At 41.7% G+C, this 19,980-nt stretch overlaps 1 protein-coding gene and 1 long non-coding RNA gene across 5 annotated transcripts in view; one reads left to right on the top strand and one right to left on the bottom strand.

Moving 5' to 3' along the window:
• Positions 1 to 19,980, bottom strand: part of PDE4B (phosphodiesterase 4B) — a 428,537-nt gene that overhangs the window by 94,637 nt on the left and 313,920 nt on the right. For 3 of the 4 annotated variants that reach the window (XM_081818568.1, XM_081818569.1, XM_081818570.1), the window contains 3 exons: positions 15,581 to 15,617; positions 15,386 to 15,456; positions 5,621 to 5,673 (listed from right to left, as the gene is read on the bottom strand). In XM_081818568.1, the coding sequence (XP_081674694.1) occupies positions 5,621 to 5,673; positions 15,386 to 15,456; positions 15,581 to 15,617 (161 nt within the window). Of the gene's footprint in view, positions 1 to 5,620; positions 5,674 to 6,012; positions 6,078 to 15,385; positions 15,457 to 15,580; positions 15,618 to 19,980 lie in introns of those variants that run through there. The other variant, XM_081818572.1, reaches the window with a different exon arrangement.
• LOC145721286 (uncharacterized) overlaps positions 1 to 19,980 on the top strand; it is a 92,517-nt gene that overhangs the window by 4,383 nt on the left and 68,154 nt on the right. The gene's annotated exons all lie outside the window — the stretch shown is intronic.

The raw sequence follows: 19,980 nt of genomic DNA, 5'->3' as shown, positions 1-19,980 counted from the left end.
GTATGTCAAACACAGCCTCACTGGCAGACAATAGTGGTTTGCCCAGACGATTTATGCCACCAAATCAACATCAAGATGGGCTGTGTAGAGCTAAAGGTGAGACACGTTTTCAGAAGTGGGGTGCCACCCCTCACGGTCTCAATGACAGGAGATGCTTTTACACACAAAACACCGAGGAAACAATATCTGGGCATCGCCTGAGCCTACTGTAACCAAAGAGAAAGAAAGGCCGGAACTAAAATGCAAAAGAAAAAAATAAACTGTGTTTGGAGATAGGTCTGCTACAGTGTAAACTTTTCCCTTTCTCTGGCTTACTGCTATAGCAAAACCTGATGGTTGTCTTTGTAAAAAAAACGTGTCTGTATCTAGGTCCCTGGCAGTGATTTGCCTCTGGGAGGGCCAGCAATCTATTTAATGACTCCATTGACGTCAATAGCATAACTGAAATACTTACTAACATGCATGATTCCAACTTTCAGGGGGGGTGCGGTGGGTGGATGGTGTTTCTCAGCAGCACAAAAACATGAAGTGGAGTCAACGCGGAACGGACTCAAGGCTTTAGGCAGCAAGGGGGAGATTAGATGCTGCAGGTTTCATTGGTTCCACTGAATAGGAAGAAGCAGTCACACTAAATTTAGAAATTAATTTTGAACCAGTGCAATAGCCATTAATGAGCAGGGCTCTATTTCTGGCAATGTTTGCTCAAGGGTAACGTTTTAACTATTCACACTTTAGTTGACTTGTCAATGTTTTTGCAACTACCCACACTTAATTTTAGACATATATGAAATAACTGCAGATCAATATAAATAGCTCGATGTTGATAGCTCTGGGGTAAATGTTCAGAAGAGGGCTATTTTAGACAAAAGCAGTTCTTATAAAACAACCGTTCGGGGAATTATTCCCAGAATTACCAGGGCTTTTCTAGTGCATTTGCCCTATTGTTTTGTATGCAGGCTGCTTAAACACTCGAGGTGAGTCATTAAGGCAATTATCCCAATAATTCAGGCCACAGGACAATCAGAGCACTAATGAAAAATTTCTCTGATATTTCTAGTTTTTTCTCTTGTTCCTTCCCTTTCTTTCTTCTTCTTCTCCTTCTTCTTTTCCCTCTCTCTCTTCTTGGTTATCGCCCCCCACCCCCCTAATCTCTCCTTTGTCTTGTGTGGCTGCGGCCTTTGGGAACACAATTGATTTTATCCGTATTTGTCCCCAGTGTTGTAATCCTGCCTCAGAGTTCTTGCTTAATGTAGAAGCCAAGCAAACGTCCTGCTTATGCCAGGCTTCATTGCCAGCCATCTGACACAAGCCACTGCTGTGGTTCTCAGAGAGCCTTTTACTAGTGCACACACAGTCCATCTCTCATCCCAGGCCCGGGTGGCTCCGGCAAAGAATGAAAACTCAGTCAATGTCATGACTTTCAGAAATTCTTAGAATCCAAGATAACTCTCTGAGCCCCTTGTCCATTCCTCGAACAGACCCTGTGTCTGGCACACCCCCATGAACTTTCAAGGGGGATATTCATAATCAAGTAAAGATATAGGAGGAACTCATACTGAGAAATAGGCTTCTTAGCAGAAAGCCCCTTCTTCTGCTTTATCAACTAGTAAAGCATTATTTCCTCCCTCTAGAATGGCCTGGACACATAAGAGAAGGAAGGGATTCCCGTGAGCACTGAAAAAAATTAAGTCTGTTTCTCACTTAGGCCAACCTATTTCAGACATACTGGAATGTCCTCTGTTATCACATCTTATTTCTCCATATACAGGCTTTTCTTGAAAAACATCTAATTGACTGGTGTTAAAAACCACCTTAACACCACCATAAACCAAGGCTTTGGAGACTCAGGCTGGGAGAGACTCTGGGTCTGCTGCAGTCTGGCCTCAAGTCCTCAGGCAATTTTCTAATCATCTTCGTGGCATGGTTTGCTGTCATTTCCAATGACCCATGGACGTGGAGGGTTGTTCTTCATGTCATCCGACATGTTATATTGGTGATGCTCTTGCTCAATATGTTTATTGTTAAATTTTTAGAACAAGAAGATTAATATAGAATCTCCCACCATACCATCAATTCACCTGCTGAAACATTGTATATACAATATATATTACCAATCAAGTCACATTTATATGAATCAGAGGTGCTGGCCATTAAAAGGACTACTTCTGTAATCCTTTTGTAAAGCAAAGAGTCATTTTATAAAGGCAGTAAACACTTGATGATTTATCCTTTCAGGAAATTCTTGCTTCCCATGACATATCTGTACTCAGTATTGAAAGGCACGCAAAGGCAAGGGATAGAATGGGTGGGAAAGTGAGACAATTATCCTACACACACACATACACACACACAGTCACCTGCCCACTCGTGCACACGCATACACATACACACACACATTGATTTTCCTCAATAATATGTTTTTTTCTGTTGAAAACAGTTTGAGGCCTGAGATCCTAAAAATGACTTCCAGTTTCCATGTTGAATGTGTACAGATGATAGAAGCCTGCCTTGTTTTGGAGTGCTCTTTCTTCTATTTTTTTCCTCTTTCTGTTCCAATCCTGATGCAGCATGTAGAAAAGGCCTGGAATTCCTGCTTGTGGAAAGGCAAAATGCGATAAAAATCGAGATGTTCACTACACTCCACAGCATTAGCATTTTCAACACTCCCGGGAAGATTTGGTGCATCTTTCTCCTTAAAGCAGGAACATATCATTTCCATGCTGCTATACTTTCTGCATTTTAAATTCTCAATTACTTTACTCTGGCTTTGCACTCAAAGTGCAAAAATGCCAACTTTTTGTATTTAATTCTTTTTATCCAAAACCCACATGACCACACAAATACATATATATGCTGTTATAGAGTGTGTTTCAAACCTCTTTTCATTTAAATGCAATAGCTGATGTTTTTTTCATAGTAAAAAAGCCACAGTTGAATATTTTTCATAGCCATAGAGATAAAAATATTAACTCATTATTAAAATTTAATTTATGAATATTTTTCTTCAGATAAACTCAAACTTTATGCAGTTCTGGCCAAATCAAGATTTACTGTCTTCCTACTATGTGAAAATAGCTATGCAAATGATTTTGAATGATAAAGAGATGAATAAGGCACAGCTCCTGCCCTCAAGGTGCTCCAATGCAAGAGACACATTAGCCATGAATTACAATATAACCCAGAATGGGACTGTTGCCATAGCACACAAAAAGGGGCAATTACACTGATTTTCTAAAAAAAAATTGGGATGTCTTTGCAGAGGAGGGAAATTCGCGTTGTACCGCGAGAGCTGAAAAGAGTAACCTTGGTTAAACGGCGAGAAGACTAAGCGATTTGCTTTAATTTCCCCCCATGAATTATTTGTTACTGATTAATTTGTAAGAGCAAATGTACCAATTTAACCATGGGTTCTGACAAGGAGCTTTTGAAATGAATTGCATCCCCTTCATTCAGATGCATGAAAAAAAAGCCTTTTAAAAAATATTTGGCTTTTCTCTTTCTCCCTCTCTGTCTCTGTCTCTCTCGTACACTTGCTTTTTATCCAAGAACAGTTACCCAAGTCAGTCAGGCTTTCCTAACAAACTGGATTGTTGCTAAATGTGTTTACATGATCATGGGATTCTTGTATCTTTTATTGTAGATTTCAGTGGAAATACATGAGTTCAACTTTAGTGATAATAAATGAAAACCTGATATTATCATGAAAAATCATCTTTTAAAGCAGCACTCCAGCTTTCAATTCTGTTTGCTCTGAGCTACTTATTTTTCATTCCCTTTTAAAGTTTCTATTTAAACACATCTCTTTGTCACATGCTGTTAAATATTAAAATACCAGGAAAAATCTGCCTGACTTATTTAAGCTGATAATAAGAACAAAACACAGGATGTGTGTGTCCTCCTTCCTTTTCTGGCTGTGGTTAAGCGTTAAGGAGATTTTGAAACCTATAATTACGTAATAATTGGTATCACTACATTCTCTTCCCGATGAAAAGCCAGAATTTTTGTAGTTTGCCACAAAGACAGACAAAAACAAATTGCCTAAGTGGTATTGTCATTTCTTCGCTCCATTGTTTTAAAAGAATTTAGCAAAAGAATCCCTATGCCAAGCTGTAGTTACTGTGCCAATAATCACAAAATGATCTTTCCAACAACATCTCTGGCTAATGAGCTAATTTATAGAGCCATAAATATCACATATTCTCCTAATGTTTGTCAGTATTTATTACAAGAAAAAGAAAACAGTTTAAATATTCAAATTGATGTCAAAAGCTTCTTAGTGCATTTGACTAACAGAAATGTGAGCAATGGTGTCTCACTGGTAAGCTAATATGATGAAATGATAGGAGTTCAAAACCACCTCCTTTGATCTCCAACTATGTAATACCGGTTATATGTTAAAACACTCTATTTAGTTTCCTTTTATCTAAAGGAAATAGTACATCAGCACACCATGTTTTTGAAGCCCCTGGACGGAGTACTATTTTCTTCTGTTTCCTATCAGAAGGCTCTAGAGGCAAACTTAATTTTACTTAATATCTTCCTTTCACCTTGATTCTTGTTCTCAATCTTTTTTCTAATAAAAATATTTTTAAAAGTGTGTACCATAAATACTTCTGAAGCCAATGAGCCAATGGAATCTATGTTTTTGTTCCTTTGTTTGTAGAAGTTGGGCTTTTATATTATTTCCGTTATCCTTGTGGCTGTGATACCAGCAAGAGAACACAACATACAAGGAAGGAAGATCGCTAAGTATCAAGCAAAGGGAATGGCGTAGCTGGAAAGAGAGAAGTGTTCAAGGCAGTGCTGTTTGGTGTTAGGCGGTCTCAACAGAGCTCATCTGACTTGTTTCTCCTGTGGTTTTACTCAGGTCCACTGCCACACCAGTGGGGACAGATTCAAGGTGGAAAACTCCATTTTGGACTTGTAACTGGTTGCATCTTATGTCAAGTACAGTTACTGTTCGATATATCTCCAGGGGGCTCCTTCAGGGTGGCCCTGCCCCTCCACACCTCTCAACTCCCCATGGGAAGCATATGCATGGCACTGAAAGATGAGATGTTGGGTTTCTTAAAACACACACACACACACACACACACACATTTGAGGAACAAAGTTGGATGACCTCCAAGGGAAATGATTTGTGACCTGGAAAAGTCTTTGGTTTCACACCTGGAAAGGATGTAGATTCAAGTGGGACCTATAGCTGACGCTAGGAGGAAAACCACTAACATACCCTGTGGGATGCTCAGGCCAACCTGGGGGCCCCTCAGGGCCTTTGAAATCAGCTGTCCTGGAGTTTATGGGGGCCAGCAAGCCGAGGTGAAGTTGCAGTATCAATAGAGCTCTGCCTCCTGCCTCCCTTCTGGGAAGCCCTATTACCACACATCCATCACACCCTGAAAACCCAGGCGTGCACATCATGGGAAAAATAGTCAATACTGCTTTTCATTTGGTTTTACATGGAATGAAGGAAAGCCCCACTATGCCTTTGAAAAAAGTCACCAGGAGAGTTTAGAGGGCCACCATAAGCAAACCAGTTCTATTATCCTAAAGAAGTTTCCGCACAAATGGCACCTTGATTATTTTGAAACATGGAGCCAGGACTCATGAGGCAGCTTACCTTGCAGGTTGACTCTGGAGACAGGTGGCTGACTAGCAGCAGCTGGGGACCTCCTGTGGAGACCAAGAGGAAAGAAGGCCTGAGTCTTTGTATGAATATCACCTCCATGTTTCCCTCCCCCCAACCCCCGGGATCACTGCGGAGTTTTCCAGGTCATAATGAGCTATCAAATGACATAACGCTATCTCCGGAAGGTGATGTCCCAGAACACTAGTAGATGACTGCAGCCCTCTCACAGCCAGATGGCCTGGAATTTCCCTATGCACAGCCTCCTGGAGGCTCGGACTCTCCAGGAAGGAAGTCGTTTACTCCAGGTCCCTAACCAGCCCCTCTGTTTCAGGTTTCACTGTTCCAGGGGGCCCTCAGACAATACGCTTGCTCAGGAATAACACCAAATGTCAAAGTGGATCCCGATTCCTTTGGCAGCACTGCAGCAAGTCATGCCAGAGGAGCCCTTAGAGACCAATCAGTCCAGGCCTCCCTTTTGCACCTCAGGAAACTGAGACCCAGAGAGATGAAGTCAGTTGCCAAAAGTCACGCAGGAACAGGAATCCAGTTTCCTTAACCTCTGGAGTGGTCTTTTTGCAGAGGAACTGGGCATTATTCTACATTATAATAAGCCTGCTGATGTCAAGAGTCCAATGAAACAAGCAAACAAATGCAGGCTCCATGAATACTGGGCTCCACCTTTTGTTTTTTGTTTTCCTTTTTTTCTTCTTTATCTCCCAATCCCGCCCACCGCCGCTCCCCACCCCCCCCACCCCACCCCCGCCGGTTTTGCTGGTCTCACCAACCTCTTCATGCTTTTGAGAACTTCTGCTTAGCACATTACAGGAGAGCTTCCCCCAAATAGTCTAGAGTAGTGGCCCCCAAACTGTAGGGTCATCAGAATCATCTAGAAGGCTTTACTAAGACCCACGGCTAGACCCAATCTCCAGGGTGTTTGACTGAACTGGCCTGGGGTGAGCTTGTGCATTTCTAAAAGTGCCCGGTGGTACTGATACTGCTGGTCTGGGGAGCCCATTTTCGGAACCACTGGAATAGAGGGCTGTCTGCCCCATGACAGAGCAACAGGATATTAGCAATAAGCAAGAGAGGGAGACGCTAGGCCAGTCAGTGGTTCTCAAGCATGGATGAGTATCCTACTCACTTGGGGAGCTATTAAAACCATGATTCCCTTCCCCATCCCTGGAAAGGCTATTTCAGTATCTGGGAATCTGTATTTTTCACATAAATCTGTGAATTCTGATGCACAACCAAGTTTGGGAAGGAAGCCACGTTCTAAATGACAGAGAACGGCCTGCAAGGATATTGTGAAGAAAGGGTCTCCGTACTGGGATGGCCACAAGTTCTCTTCACAGATCTGCAAGTGCACCAAATCCATCTATGATCTGTTAGGGGCAATCTAGCTTCTAGGTAGCACACCTGATAGCTGCAGGCTCTGATGGACAGGGATCGCACTTACTGAACATTTACTAGCTAGGTCATCCTAGGCAAGGTACCTTTAAACCCTCTGTGGCCTGACATTTTCTTGTGTAACAAAGTAAGAACGATCGCCCTCCAACAATCACTTTTTTCCCTGCTAAACATCATGCTAGGTACTTCTTAGCTTCCACTGGGAATATAATCATCTCATTTTAAGGAGAAGGAAACTGAAGCAGAGGTGAAGAGGTTAAGAAACATGCTGAAGCACACATGGTTTATAATTGGTGTAGTTGAGATTCAAAGCTAAGTCTTTCTGAATCCAAAGTGCATTCTCTTTTCGCTATTCCATCTGCTGATAACACCTGCAGTCATACTGAGGGCTGTTTTTCAGGAAAAGTAAGAGATTAAATTCCAAACTCCTTAGCTTAGCATTCAAAGTCCTCTGCTCTTTGGCCTCAACATACTTTTCCCAGCTTATCAGTTGGAATTCCTGACATTTCATCTCAAACCATTGACTGGCTGTTTGATTTCATGTATCTTGTGCTTCTCCTTAATAGCACTTTAAAACTGTAATTAAAATAGACACTAAGTAGTGTTCAATACAGAACTCTGTAGTTTAAATATAAAATTTATACAGGCAGGGAACAGCTTGTTTACTACTGGATCCCTGGAACCCAGGATGGTCCTTCATATGCCAAGCATTCAGTGAATCCTTAATGAATGGAAGAAGGAAGAAAGGAAAGAAGGAAGGGAGGAAAAAGGAAGGAAGGAAGGAAGGAAGGAACTCATACTTTGCCCAAGCCAAACTTGATCGCTTATTTTTCCTTGGACATGCGCTATCCCTTTCCTGACATTGCTCAGGCTATTCCTTTGAAAGGGAACCTCTCTCCGCCCAAATCCACACTTGTAAATATCACCTACCCTTCTGTGATATTGTGATTTAGAATAAGAAATGTATATTTGATCTTTGTCTTCATTCCTACCACAGAGCTCCTAAAACTCTTGGAATTTGAAGAGAGTTCTAAAAAGTGTCCTTTGTTAGGTTAATGAGATTTATGGAAAGCCTCTAGGTAACCTAAGGATCGGGGCTGACTGCCAGGGGAACCACCTGATTAGAAGGTTGGCACTTTCAGCCCCACCTCAGACTCTGGGGAGACGAGAGGAGCTGGAGACTGAGTTCAGTCATCAGTGGCCAATGATTTGATCAATCCCGGCTATGTAACAAAGCCTCCACAAAAACCCAAAAGGACTGGGTTTGGAGTGTCTCCAGGACAGTGAATGTGAGGAGACTGAATCTCTTCCATTTGGCTGTTACTGAATTATATCCTTTTATAATAAACCAGTATTCTAGTAAGTAAACTATTTCTGAGTTCTGTGAGCCACTCTAGCAAATTAATAAAACCCAAGAAGGGAGGTCATGGGAATCTCTGATCTACAGTCAGTGGGTTAGAAGCACTAATAACAAACTGAACTTGCAACTGGTGGCTGAATTGGGGAGAGTCTTGCAGGACTGAGCCCTTAACCTGTGGGATCTGATGCTATCTCCAGGCAGGCAGTGTCAGACTGAATTGAATTTTAGGGCTCTCAGCTGGCGTTAAGGGAAAATTGCTTGGATGTGTAGGGAAAAAATCCACACATAGGAATTGGTGTCAGAATCGTACCTTCAAAGGTGAAATGCCATCTTCTGCAAAGGATGCCATCATGTTAGCTAAAATGGACCCCTCTTCTAATATCCCATGGTGCTTTGTTTGTACCTTTAGGGTTATTTCCTCCTGTTACAACTCATATGTGCACATATTACCCCTACCGCTAGTCTGTGACCCCACTGAGGGGGGGATCCGGTGCTAACTTCTTTCCGTATATCCTCTGTAGGCCCCATCAACCTGCCTCACAAGTAGTGGGCACTCCATAGATGTTGGTGAACTGTTGATTGAATGAACCCTTGATGTGACAATCATTTGAGAAGCCAAATACCACATGAATGTTTTATCTGGTTTCCTTTTCCTCTACAGTCTCGGTTCTACATACCACTCACTATTCCCACAAACCCAGCATGTGCTCACATTACTGGGCCTTTGCATATGTTTTGCTCCACTCACTATTTTCCTCCTTTATAAGTGGCAGACTCCTTCCCCTGTACAAGGAATCCCCTCAGCCATCACTTCCTCAACTGCGCCTTCCCCACTGTGAGTAGTCACCCTCTGCGTTACTTGTGGCTTGCTGCTCTTGCCCCATTCTAGCACTGCTCAGACTGTCTTGCAGTTCCTACAGTTCCTATTTTCTTGTCTGTCTCCTCGACTCACCCGTGAGAAATTTAAGCAAAGACTGGATCTTGTTTATTTTTGTAACCTTGGAATTGGCAAAATATTTGTTATGATAGAGGTATTCAATATGTATTCACTGGATTAATAACATGCTGTTAATAATTTTATTTGACCTGTCTTCCTGAGTTCCAAAGAAGGCTTTTGTGCAAGGAGACATGGAACTAGGGGACCATAAATGTTTGGGAATCTCTGCTTTCTTCACGGTTTGGCTACTCACAGCACCCAATTATCCCAATGACTTCTTGAAAATGACACAAATTACGTAAATCCCTTTGGTCCCAGGAGTTAATTTTGAAAACCTAGCTCTTATTTAGAGTTGTTCATTCAGATAAGCATCTGCGTGTGTAAGCTTTGCAAAGGCAAGAACCATATTTATTTGACTTACCACTTACTCCCAAGACCTGGTGCAAAGAAGAGGCTCAACACACATTAAATGAATGAATGACTTCTAGAAGCTGCATTATTGCTTACCGGGCATGAGACTGCCAATTAGAACCTGTCATGAGTGCCAGAAGAAAATGTCATTGGTTGCCCAGTTTCCAGTGGTCCCTAACTTACACAAGAATCATAAGAAGTTATATGCCTGGATTAAAGACAGTGAAATTAAAAGGGAGGATAATTTGGCCACAGCAGTTAATATTTATAGCCCTGGGGGCGCCTGGGTGGCTCAGTTGGTTAAGCGACTGCCTTCGGCTCAGGTCATGATCCGAGGGTCCTGGGATCGAGCCCCGCATCGGGGTCCCTGCTCAGCCGGGAGTCTGCTTCTCCCTCTGACCCTCCCCCCTCTCATGTGCTTTCTCTCTCTCATTCTCTCTCTCTCAAATAAATAAATAAAATCTTAAAAAAATATATTTTATAGCCCTGAATAGCACAGTGGAGAAAGAACTGGACTATGAATAAGAAGACAGGAATCCTAGTCCTGGCTCTGGCACCTTCCAACTATATAGCCCTCGGCAACTCACTGAACCTCTCAGTTTCTTCCTCACTTGGGGAAAGCAGGCGGCAACTAACATTTACTGCTAATTTACAATGTGCCAGCTCCTGTGTGAACACTTTTCCATATATTTCCTCACTTACTCTGAGGAAATTTGGCTGGGTTCTTTCCCCTCTGAATGCTCACGATTTTATTATTCTCAGCTAATTTAAATCCCATGCCAAAAGACATAAAGCAATGAAAGATATACATTGAAAACAAAATTAAGTGGTTATTAATTCTTTCTCAAAGATTACATGCATGTTGATTAAATTATGCCTTTGAAGAACGTTGAGACAGAGATGTTACATGATTTTCTGATAGCCATTGGTAATTTCGGCGATGTTAGAGGCACAGTTGAATGATGGGGGACACCTTTTTGCTCCCAGCTGCTCTATGCCCTGGTTATCAGACTGAAGAATGGTGGGCATTCTCACTTGTAAGTGATTTCTCCATCAGCTGAAGCCAGTAAATGCTTTAGGGATGCTTATCTGAATTAACAGCTCTAAATGAAAGCCGTATTTTCAAAATTAACTCCTGGGACTAAAGAAATAATAGGTTTTAATTTGAAGCCAAGAAATACAGGCCCAATCAAGCATCTCTCAATGGAACATTTCATGGAAGTGCAAGGAAATCACCTCAACAGAAACTGAGATTTTCACCCTTTGGGTGGTAAAGCTCAGGCAGACAATGAGCTATTTTTGTGCAGAGCAAAGAGCCAAAAGATAAAGGAAATCTTGACTTATGAGAAGTATAGTTCTATGTGGGAGTTCCTTTTCATATAATAAACCACACTACCCAGATGTCTCAAGAAAACCATTCCAAGGACAGAATTATTGCTTAAATGTTACGTTTAAGGCAAGGAGTGTTACTCTGGAACCCAAGTCAATGTCCCAGAAAGCAACTTGTGAGCTCCATAAATCTTACAGTTTCAGTTGTTAAGACAAATGGATATGTGGGGGAAATGCTCTCAGATGGTGGACCCATTTTTCTTGTCCTCAGTTTTCTTTCTTTCTTTGAGGGTATTGACTAGAAATAGGTTGGAATGCATTAAATGAACACTCAGTTTTCCAATCTTCCCCCGCTAAGCTGCTTCACTTGTAGCTAAAGCCCATCATTCAGTTCTCAGCCTGAACTGGACAGGCAATCTCAATTTCTGGTGAAACTCTAGTGGTGCATGTGCCCTGCCTTGAACTTTGGTTAGGTGGTGTTGGTTTCAAGAAAATACTTGAAATCAATAAGAGGATCAACTCTGTACAAATATGGGGATGATTCTGAGAAAGATCATCAGATACAACTATCCTACTGCTCCTACTGCTGGTGATCTATTCGGTTTGGTGAGTGTGGTTTGGTGTGGACCAAAGGCGATGCAAAGGGCCATGATTTGGAGAGTGGTCCTCAGCCACAGTGTGAGGATGGACTCTGGGTCAGCTCTGTATGTGACAATTGTGGTCTTAGGGTACTCTAGTTCCTGAAGGTTTATGTGTCTCAAACCCTCAAGGCTGTGGAAAGACCTGATTTTCAAGAAAGTAGCTTGAGCTGACATAGCCTATTATTCAACACGGTTAGGCTGAATGCCCCTGTAGTTACAGAAAAATAATATTCAGGTTGCTTGCTAACACACAGTAACTGAAAACATCCCCTACCCCTTTGCCCTGGAGCCATGCAGTACAATGACCTTGAGTCATGCTAAACTAAAGAAGCCTTTGAAATGTATCCTTATTAATCTTTCTTCCCCAGTTCCTACCTCCATCATCTCTTGGTCCATGGCTTCACTCCAAATTTTTTTTTAAAATCACTGATTTATTTATTTTGAGAGAGGGAGAGTGGGGAGAGGGGCAGAGGCAGAGAGAGAGAGAGAGAGAGAGTCTCAAGCAGGCTCCACACTCAGCGAGGAGCCCAATGCAGGGCTCTATCTCAGGACCCTGAAAACATGACCTGAGCCGAAATCAAGAGTCAGATGCTTAACTGACTGAGCCACCCAGGTGCCCAATTCACTCCTAATATTTTAATTCCTGAAAACACTCTCCTAGCTCATGTCTCTGCCTTTGGGCTCTCTGACCTTCATCTATTCCATAAATTCTTCCTAAATGACTCTCTGTTAAAAAACCTTTAGAGATTTCTTTCCATAACCAAAAAGACTTAAGGGGTGGAGTGAATGCAAAGATGTGAGGTAATAAAAATAGAATATATTGGTCCCTGCTCCCAATTTCTGACACAGAGCTCCTAAAACTCTTGTAACTTCCTAAGTGACAAGAGCACTAGGAGCATCTTTTGTTCTAATGAGGCAACTCTGGGTGGGCTCCTAGGAGGGGCTGGTCACCAGAAGGACCAAGCCATGATTAAGGGCTTAGAATTTTCAGCCCTATCTCCCATCCTCCAGAGAGGGGAGAGGGGCTAAAAGCAGAGTTAATAATTGATCATGTCTATGTGATGAAGCCTCCATAAAATCCCAATAGCATAGGGTTCAGAGAACTTCTGAGGCTGGTGAACATACCTACCCTGGGAGGGTGATGCTCTCCAATCCCACAGGGACAGAAGCTCCTATGTTCAAAACCCTCCCAGACTTCACCCTAGGTATCTCTTCATCTGGCTGTGCATGTGTGCTTTTATCATGTCCTTTAGTCAACTGGTAAAGGTAAGTAAGTGTTTCTCTGAGTTCTGTGAGCCATTCTGGCAAATTAATTGAACCTGAGGAGGGGCCTGTTGGAAGCTGCAATCTGTAGGCCGTAGGTGAGAAGCGCGGTGACTGACATCTGAGTGGGAGGTGGTCCTGTGGGACAGAGCCTTTAATCTAGGATCTGACGGTATCTCCAGGTAGATAGTGTCAGAACCGAGTTAAATTGTAGGACACCCAGCTGGTGTCCGAGACTTGCTTGTTGTTGCGAGAGCAGGGGACCTCCACACATTTGGTGACCAGAGTGTCAGAAACGAAGTGTTTTCTGTTAGGGAGACTCACAGGGAAGAAAAACACAGGAAGAACTGGGTTTTCCCCTACATAGGAAGAAAACAACTGTTTTTCCTTACAAAGTACACTGCAACGAGAGTCAGGATATCAGGCTTCAGGTCTGACCTGCTCTTCACCAGCAGTGGTGAGTTCTTGTGCAAGTCATTTAATCTCCCTAGGCTTTGTCTCCTTGTCCACAGAGTGGGGGCAACAACACCTGTCATACATAGCATTTATGGTGATTCTAACTGAGATAATGGATGTGAAAACTCCAGAGTGTTACACTGTCTGGATTCAGCAAGAGAAATGTAACTATCAATTATAATAGCTCACATTTACAGAGCACCTACGATGTGCTAGATGCTGTTACAAATGCTCTATAAATATCAACTCATTTCATCCTCAGAACAACTCTATTTTATAGATTGGGAAACTGAGATGTAGAGAAGTTGTACCCAAGTCACATAGCTGTAAAGTGGTAAGATTGGGTTATGAAATCAATAGGTATGGCCCCAGAGGCCCTAGTCTGTACAGAAGAAAAGGTGGGTAAAGGGAAGGAATCTCTTCTGAAAAAATAATTTTCCAAATAATTGGTGGTCTTTCTCCAACAATTATTTATTCAAAAATTTATATGTGTGATGAATATTTATGGCACATACACTATGTGTCAGGCATTTTGCCACATATTAGAAATTCGAGGAAAAGTAAATTTAATTCTAAAGAGGCCTCAAAGGACATGCAGTCTGGTGGTGGGCAGAGACCCGTAAACAGTGTGATAAGTTTGGGAGAGTGCTCTGGGGCCACGGAGGGGCACTCAGCCAGGCTCGGTGGGGTCAGGGGAAGCATTCTGGTGAAGGTGATACTACAGATGAGCTATGAAAGACAAGTAGGATTTAGCCAGGCAATCACTGGCAGGTGAAGAGAGACGTTTTAGGAAGACAGAACAGTAAGTCCGTAATTAGGATGGAAAATAGAACATGCAGGGAACAATCAGACCACAGTTGTTAGGATGTGATCCCATGTGGCCAGAGACCTGATCTGATTATTCACCACCATATGCTCTGGCGCTTCCTATTTGAATACAAGCTTTGAAAGGGCAGAAAACTTGTCTGTTTTGGTCACTGTTATATTACCAGTTCCCAGTAAAAGGTGGTGCTCAACAAATATTTGTCAAACACATACATGTATGCATGGATGAATAGTATATACTAAATAAATACTTCTTGGGTGAATCATTTAATAAATGAACAAACAGGGAGTATCACTATAAAAGAGGCTGGGCAAGTCTCTAGGTTCATGTATACTGCATCAAATATAAACCCAATCAATTATCAATCAAACTAACTTGAGTTGGATCATGAGGTGCCTTGGGTGCCATTCTATGATCGTTGATTCTAGGACCTGCTGATAACCTGTGATGATCTTTTAAAATGCTGGATAGTGAACTGTATAGCACTTAGACTCACAGACTGAAATGATTTTGGAGGAGAAAGTTATGTGAGAATATCGAGTTCAAACCTTTCATTATAAAGATGAGGAGACCAAGGTTCAGCAATGTTCATTGAAATGACCAAGGTTATATAGTTACTGGGGTGGGGGGGGCAGAGGAGAAGATAACCCCAGTCTTATTCATCAAATTGCATGAACCTGTTTATATAGTATCAAAAAAAGGCAACTTGGACTTGAGCTTTTCACTACCTTTAATCTTGCATTTGAATCTCTGAGTTCATTAATAGCTATTCCAAAAGAATTTTAGTAGAATTTATGGCTGTTACTGATAAGTATTCATACTTTCCAAAGTAGTAAATGTAAATGTCAACAAAAATCCTCATCTCACTCTTCCACTTGTTGAACTCCTACCGTCTACTAAGTGTTAAGGGTCCAAAGATTCACAAGATCCAGACTGATTTCTAACGTCTTACCAGTTCTAAAATACTATGGTGCTCCATCCTATTTTCAAATTTCATTGTGTGTCCTAACTTAGTTTGCAGGGCAAAGTTCCATGCAATGGTATTTTTTTTCCTTCTTTTTAATGTGGCTCAATGTTTTTGCCTTTATGGAAGGGATTCATAACTCCACAAAAAGTCAATGCTTACTTGTTGGATGCTCCATGAAGGTTTGTCAGTAGAGTAAAGTTGTTTCTCACACTCCGCAAGCTGGCGAGGACCTGGAAGGCCAATGATCAGGACAGTTAGGAACGAAGGGAGACGAATGGGCAGATTCAGAGGCCACACTTAGAAACTGCACCCAGGGGCAGAGGGAGAGTGAGCCAGGGCCAGCATGATACATACCTGGGCAAAAGGTGTTACAATCAAGTCATCGCCATGTCTGGTGAAAGAGAGAAAAGAAACACGTAAAAATGAATTTGAATTATAACTAGGACATATAAGCTGTAATATTAAACCATATCAGTGTTAGCAACACAAATGTTACACAAGTCCTTCTACCTGGATATAAGGCATGACTGATCTAGGCATAAACGGGAACCTTAGGAATTTGAAAGAACAAAATACCAGGTTCATGGCTCCTGGGCTTATGGTGACACCGAAAAGCACTTGAAAGGAAGCATATATCCTCAGGGTACATTCCCATTAAATAGCAGACCCAGAGTACTGTAATTCAAAGCAACTTGGTTGCCAGAGCCAGGAAATTCAAAGGGAAGGCTGTTCACAAGCACACACAGAGTTGGAAAAAATGGCATAACAGTCTGGATAAAGGTTAACTTTGGATTTCCTGGCTTTTGTTGATTTGAACCACAGCCTTAATGCCATTTAAACACAGATTTCTGTCTGGGAATCCCATTACTTTTTGTTTTTAATATAACTTTTTTTTCTTAAAGTACCCAAGGAAAAGCTTTTAATAGGAGTGTACAGACTGAGCCTACTATTACCATATCACTCTTGCTCATTTTGTCCCAAAGATCTGAGTAAGCCATACCTAGTGTTATGTAAATCTATACTTAGGAACAGTCAAAAGTATGTTTTCAGAAATGCACTCTCTCTCTGGCACATACTTCAATAAATCTACCTAAGCCCACATTCAGCAAGCTCTCCATGAAGTCATTAGAAGACACATTGTCGTAGGCTGCAGACACAAAATCAGGCCAATTTATTGTTTGTGAATTGAGACAGCTGCATAGAAGTTGGTTGACAACGAATTTCCTTCACTGTCTGATCTTCTCTGTCCTCATGATCGCCATATATATGGCACCTTATTTGTTTATAATGTGAGCGCAACCAATGATTATTAAGCACCTGCCCTGTATCAGGCATTATAGGGACGTAGAGACGCAGAGCTGAACAACACATACGTCCATGTGGGCCTCTTCTCCAACACGGGCTTTTACTTTCAGGTCTTATTTAATATAATACTTTGCTTTCTACCTTTGTCTTTAGCTGGAAGTCCCCCTTCAAGTCACCCTAGTCAAGTTCTTGTGCATCTACTTTGAACAATGACTATAAAAAGAATACTGACGAGAGCATTCTTTGCTCCCGCACTAAGCACTTTATGTCCATTATCTCATTTAATTCTTATAACAAGGCTTAAGGCAGGTACCCCTGATGTTCCCATTTTAAAGATGATATCAAGGCTTGGAGAAGTTAAGCTACTGCTTAACGAACACATAGTAAGCGGAAGAGCTAAGATTGTTTGATTCCAAAAATCTGTGCTTTTAACCATTATATTACCTATTTTATGGTGACCCTGCAGAGTTGGCATATTGAATTATACAGAATCCATGACCCACCCCCCCCACCCCCCCAATTACAACACTCTAGGGGAAACAGAAAAAATATTCAAAACACCACAATGGATACAGAATGAGAAACACAAACCCTTAATGGGGAAACTTAGTGGGGTGTAAAGGAGAGGTAATAATTACAAATTAGAGGAAGTAGGGCAGGCTTGATTGAATGAACGGTTTTGAGATGAACGGTGAAGGGCAGGCTCTCAAGAGCACAGACGGTAGATGCCACCAATGAGAGAAATGGCAAGAACAAAGGCACTGAAATGGAAAAGTACTGAACATGCTGACTGAGATGCTTGGTGGCTGTTTGGGCAGAGTTGAACACATTAACTAGAGATGTTTTTAGAGGATAAGATTGGAAGGTGCCCCACACTCATGGGTGGTATGGACCACGTTGTGGAGGTGGTGCTTAACTCACAAGGAAGAAAGTTGCTGGTGAAGGTCTTGAGTGAGATAGGCAAGCAGAAAAGTGCTTTAGAAAGTAAAATGCTATGGACACCAAGAGACAGACTGGAGAGAGGACAGAGCCAGGAAGAATGGTTAGAGGGATAATGCAGTCATTCAGATGAGAAGACATCAGTGAGGCAGAGGAAGAAACAGGAAAAGACAATTTGAGGAGACCCTAAGTGTCTTGCCAAGGACTCAGCATTTAATTGGCTAAGGGGTCATAAAGAAATACTATGTCAGTTTAAAAAATGGGTGTGTGGGAAAATAGTGAAGTCATGAGCAAAAATAAGAAAGTAAGGAGAACATGGGGGAGGAGATATGTCACTTTCCCACAAGCTGAATTTTAAGATCCCCACTGATATCCCAGTGGAGACATCAAGCAGGAAGACTGAAATATGGAACTGGAGCTATACATTTCAGAGTTACCTACCACAGTGGTAAAACTAAAGGAATGGCAGGGAGTGGCTTCTGGAGGGGGGGGAATAGAGAGAAAGGGAGCCCAAGGTGGAGCCTCAGGATTCTTGGAAAAAAGCCAAAGGAGAGACTGAAGAAGGCCCTGAGGGGAGCAGTTGTGATAAATGCGGGGTAGTGAACTGTACCGAGAGTTGCCCCTCCCCAAGGCATTTTCTTGAGATGAACTTTACATGGTGAAATAGCTTGCTATTTGTTCAGATTTCTGCTATGAAGTTCACATTGTTCATAAGGCAACAGGGTGAGTTGGGGATGTAAGGTAATGGAGTTAAGAGTTAAACAGGTCATCTAAGGCTCCTGGATTTCAGGTCTAAATACTCAGTAAAAGCTAAACATATAAATAAATCTCATACATATGCAGCACCTAAAGCTGATGAATTGTTGCATGGATGGGGAGTTACTAAAATGGTACAAAGTAATGATTAAAGGGAGGTAAACACTAAGGGGGCACCCTGTCAGCATGACTTTATCATCATGGAACTTCTGGAGTTTAGGAAAGCAGAAAATTCAGAAGCAAGAGATGGACTTGCAGGTCCCCAGCGTTGGTTCCCTTAAAGGATTTGAATGGCAAAAGCTCATGCTGTACATCAGGTAGTAGCTGCTAGAGGAAAGAATCAGACAATTTACAGGTAATTTATAGCAAGTATAGGAAAGAAACAAAACAAAATTCCTATCTGAGTACAGCCAGAATATTTATGAAACTATTCTAAAACTTTTAACCATAATTTCATATATTAATGATTAGAATAAGATGGCATGGAAATAACAAAATTAATCACGATTAATTATGAAAACTGATGTCCTTCGTTTCCCAAACCTCTAGAGAGGGCAATGCCAGATGTTCAGAACCATGGCACAAGCGACATCTAGTGACAAACTCAGCACATTACAATTTTGTAGACTGATTAGTGACGAGAACTCCGTAGGTCTTCGATTGAGTGTAGGTCTGCACTAAACAGTGAAATGCATTTCCAGAAAGCAAAAAGCCTACTTCCTTCTGCTATACCCTCTGGATTCCATTAATTTTGTCTTTCTCTGTGTCATACCTACACATAGGATTTTACTTGTAACACTGACTTTAGTCTGTCTTAGAGAGTGACATATACTATTGCAGTCAAGAGCACAGATTTTGGAGCCAGACAGCATTGGTTTGTTTCTGAGTTGCACAATTACTAGCTATGAGACATTAGATAACCTCCCTAGGCCTCAATTTCTTTATCTGTAAAGTGAGATGTTGTAAGAATGAAATGAGTTATTACACATGTACAACTCTTATAAGCTTTGGCACATAAAAGCATTTGCTCATGTAGTTATAGTTATTCTTATTAGTAATAGGTATCATTATTATTATAATTAGAGAATTGCATGTCTATCTTCCCCACTGGTGAGAACTTTTTTGGGAGAGTCATATCTGCCCCTATTGCAGTCAAGAGAACTAATATTGTACTTTACAGTTTACAAAGCATTTTCACATGCATTATTTCATGGGATAAGAGAATGTTCTTGACCCTAAAAAATGGCTTAACCAGCCATCTTGTTGGTCAAGCCTGAAACCTCCCCCACAGTCAGCGACCAGACCCTGCTTATGCTAACTTGCAAATATTTATTAATTGCTCACTGGATCTTTTCTAATGTAGTTCCCTACCCTCTATTACGTGGATTACCAAAGCAGTCTTCCATTTGGCTCTTGGACACTAGCCTTTAGGCTTGTCCACTGTACAAACCACTCTTTACTGTAATCAGAACTATCTTTCAAAAACATTCATCTGGTTATGTATTTTCCTGCTTAAAAACCTTTTAGTAGCTCCCCACTGATTTCGTTCAGCATAAAGACCAACTCCTTCGGAGAGGTGCTTCATGATGAGGTTCCTGCTTACTTCTCTAGCCTTGCCTCTCACCACTTCCTCATCCACTCACATTCTCTGCCTCAGCTGCACTGAGCTGCGCTTCTCCATAATGCTTCTGACAACTAGAGAGTAGTTAGCATGTAGCCCTTCTTCCTGCATAACCCTCTGCCTGGCTAACTCT

The sequence above is a fragment of the Leptonychotes weddellii genome, chromosome 4, assembly GCF_054177405.1.
Source record: "Leptonychotes weddellii isolate Sample4059 chromosome 4, ASM5417740v2, whole genome shotgun sequence".
Taxonomy (NCBI): domain Eukaryota; kingdom Metazoa; phylum Chordata; class Mammalia; order Carnivora; family Phocidae; genus Leptonychotes; species Leptonychotes weddellii.
This window is presented reverse-complemented; position numbering and strand designations above follow the sequence as displayed.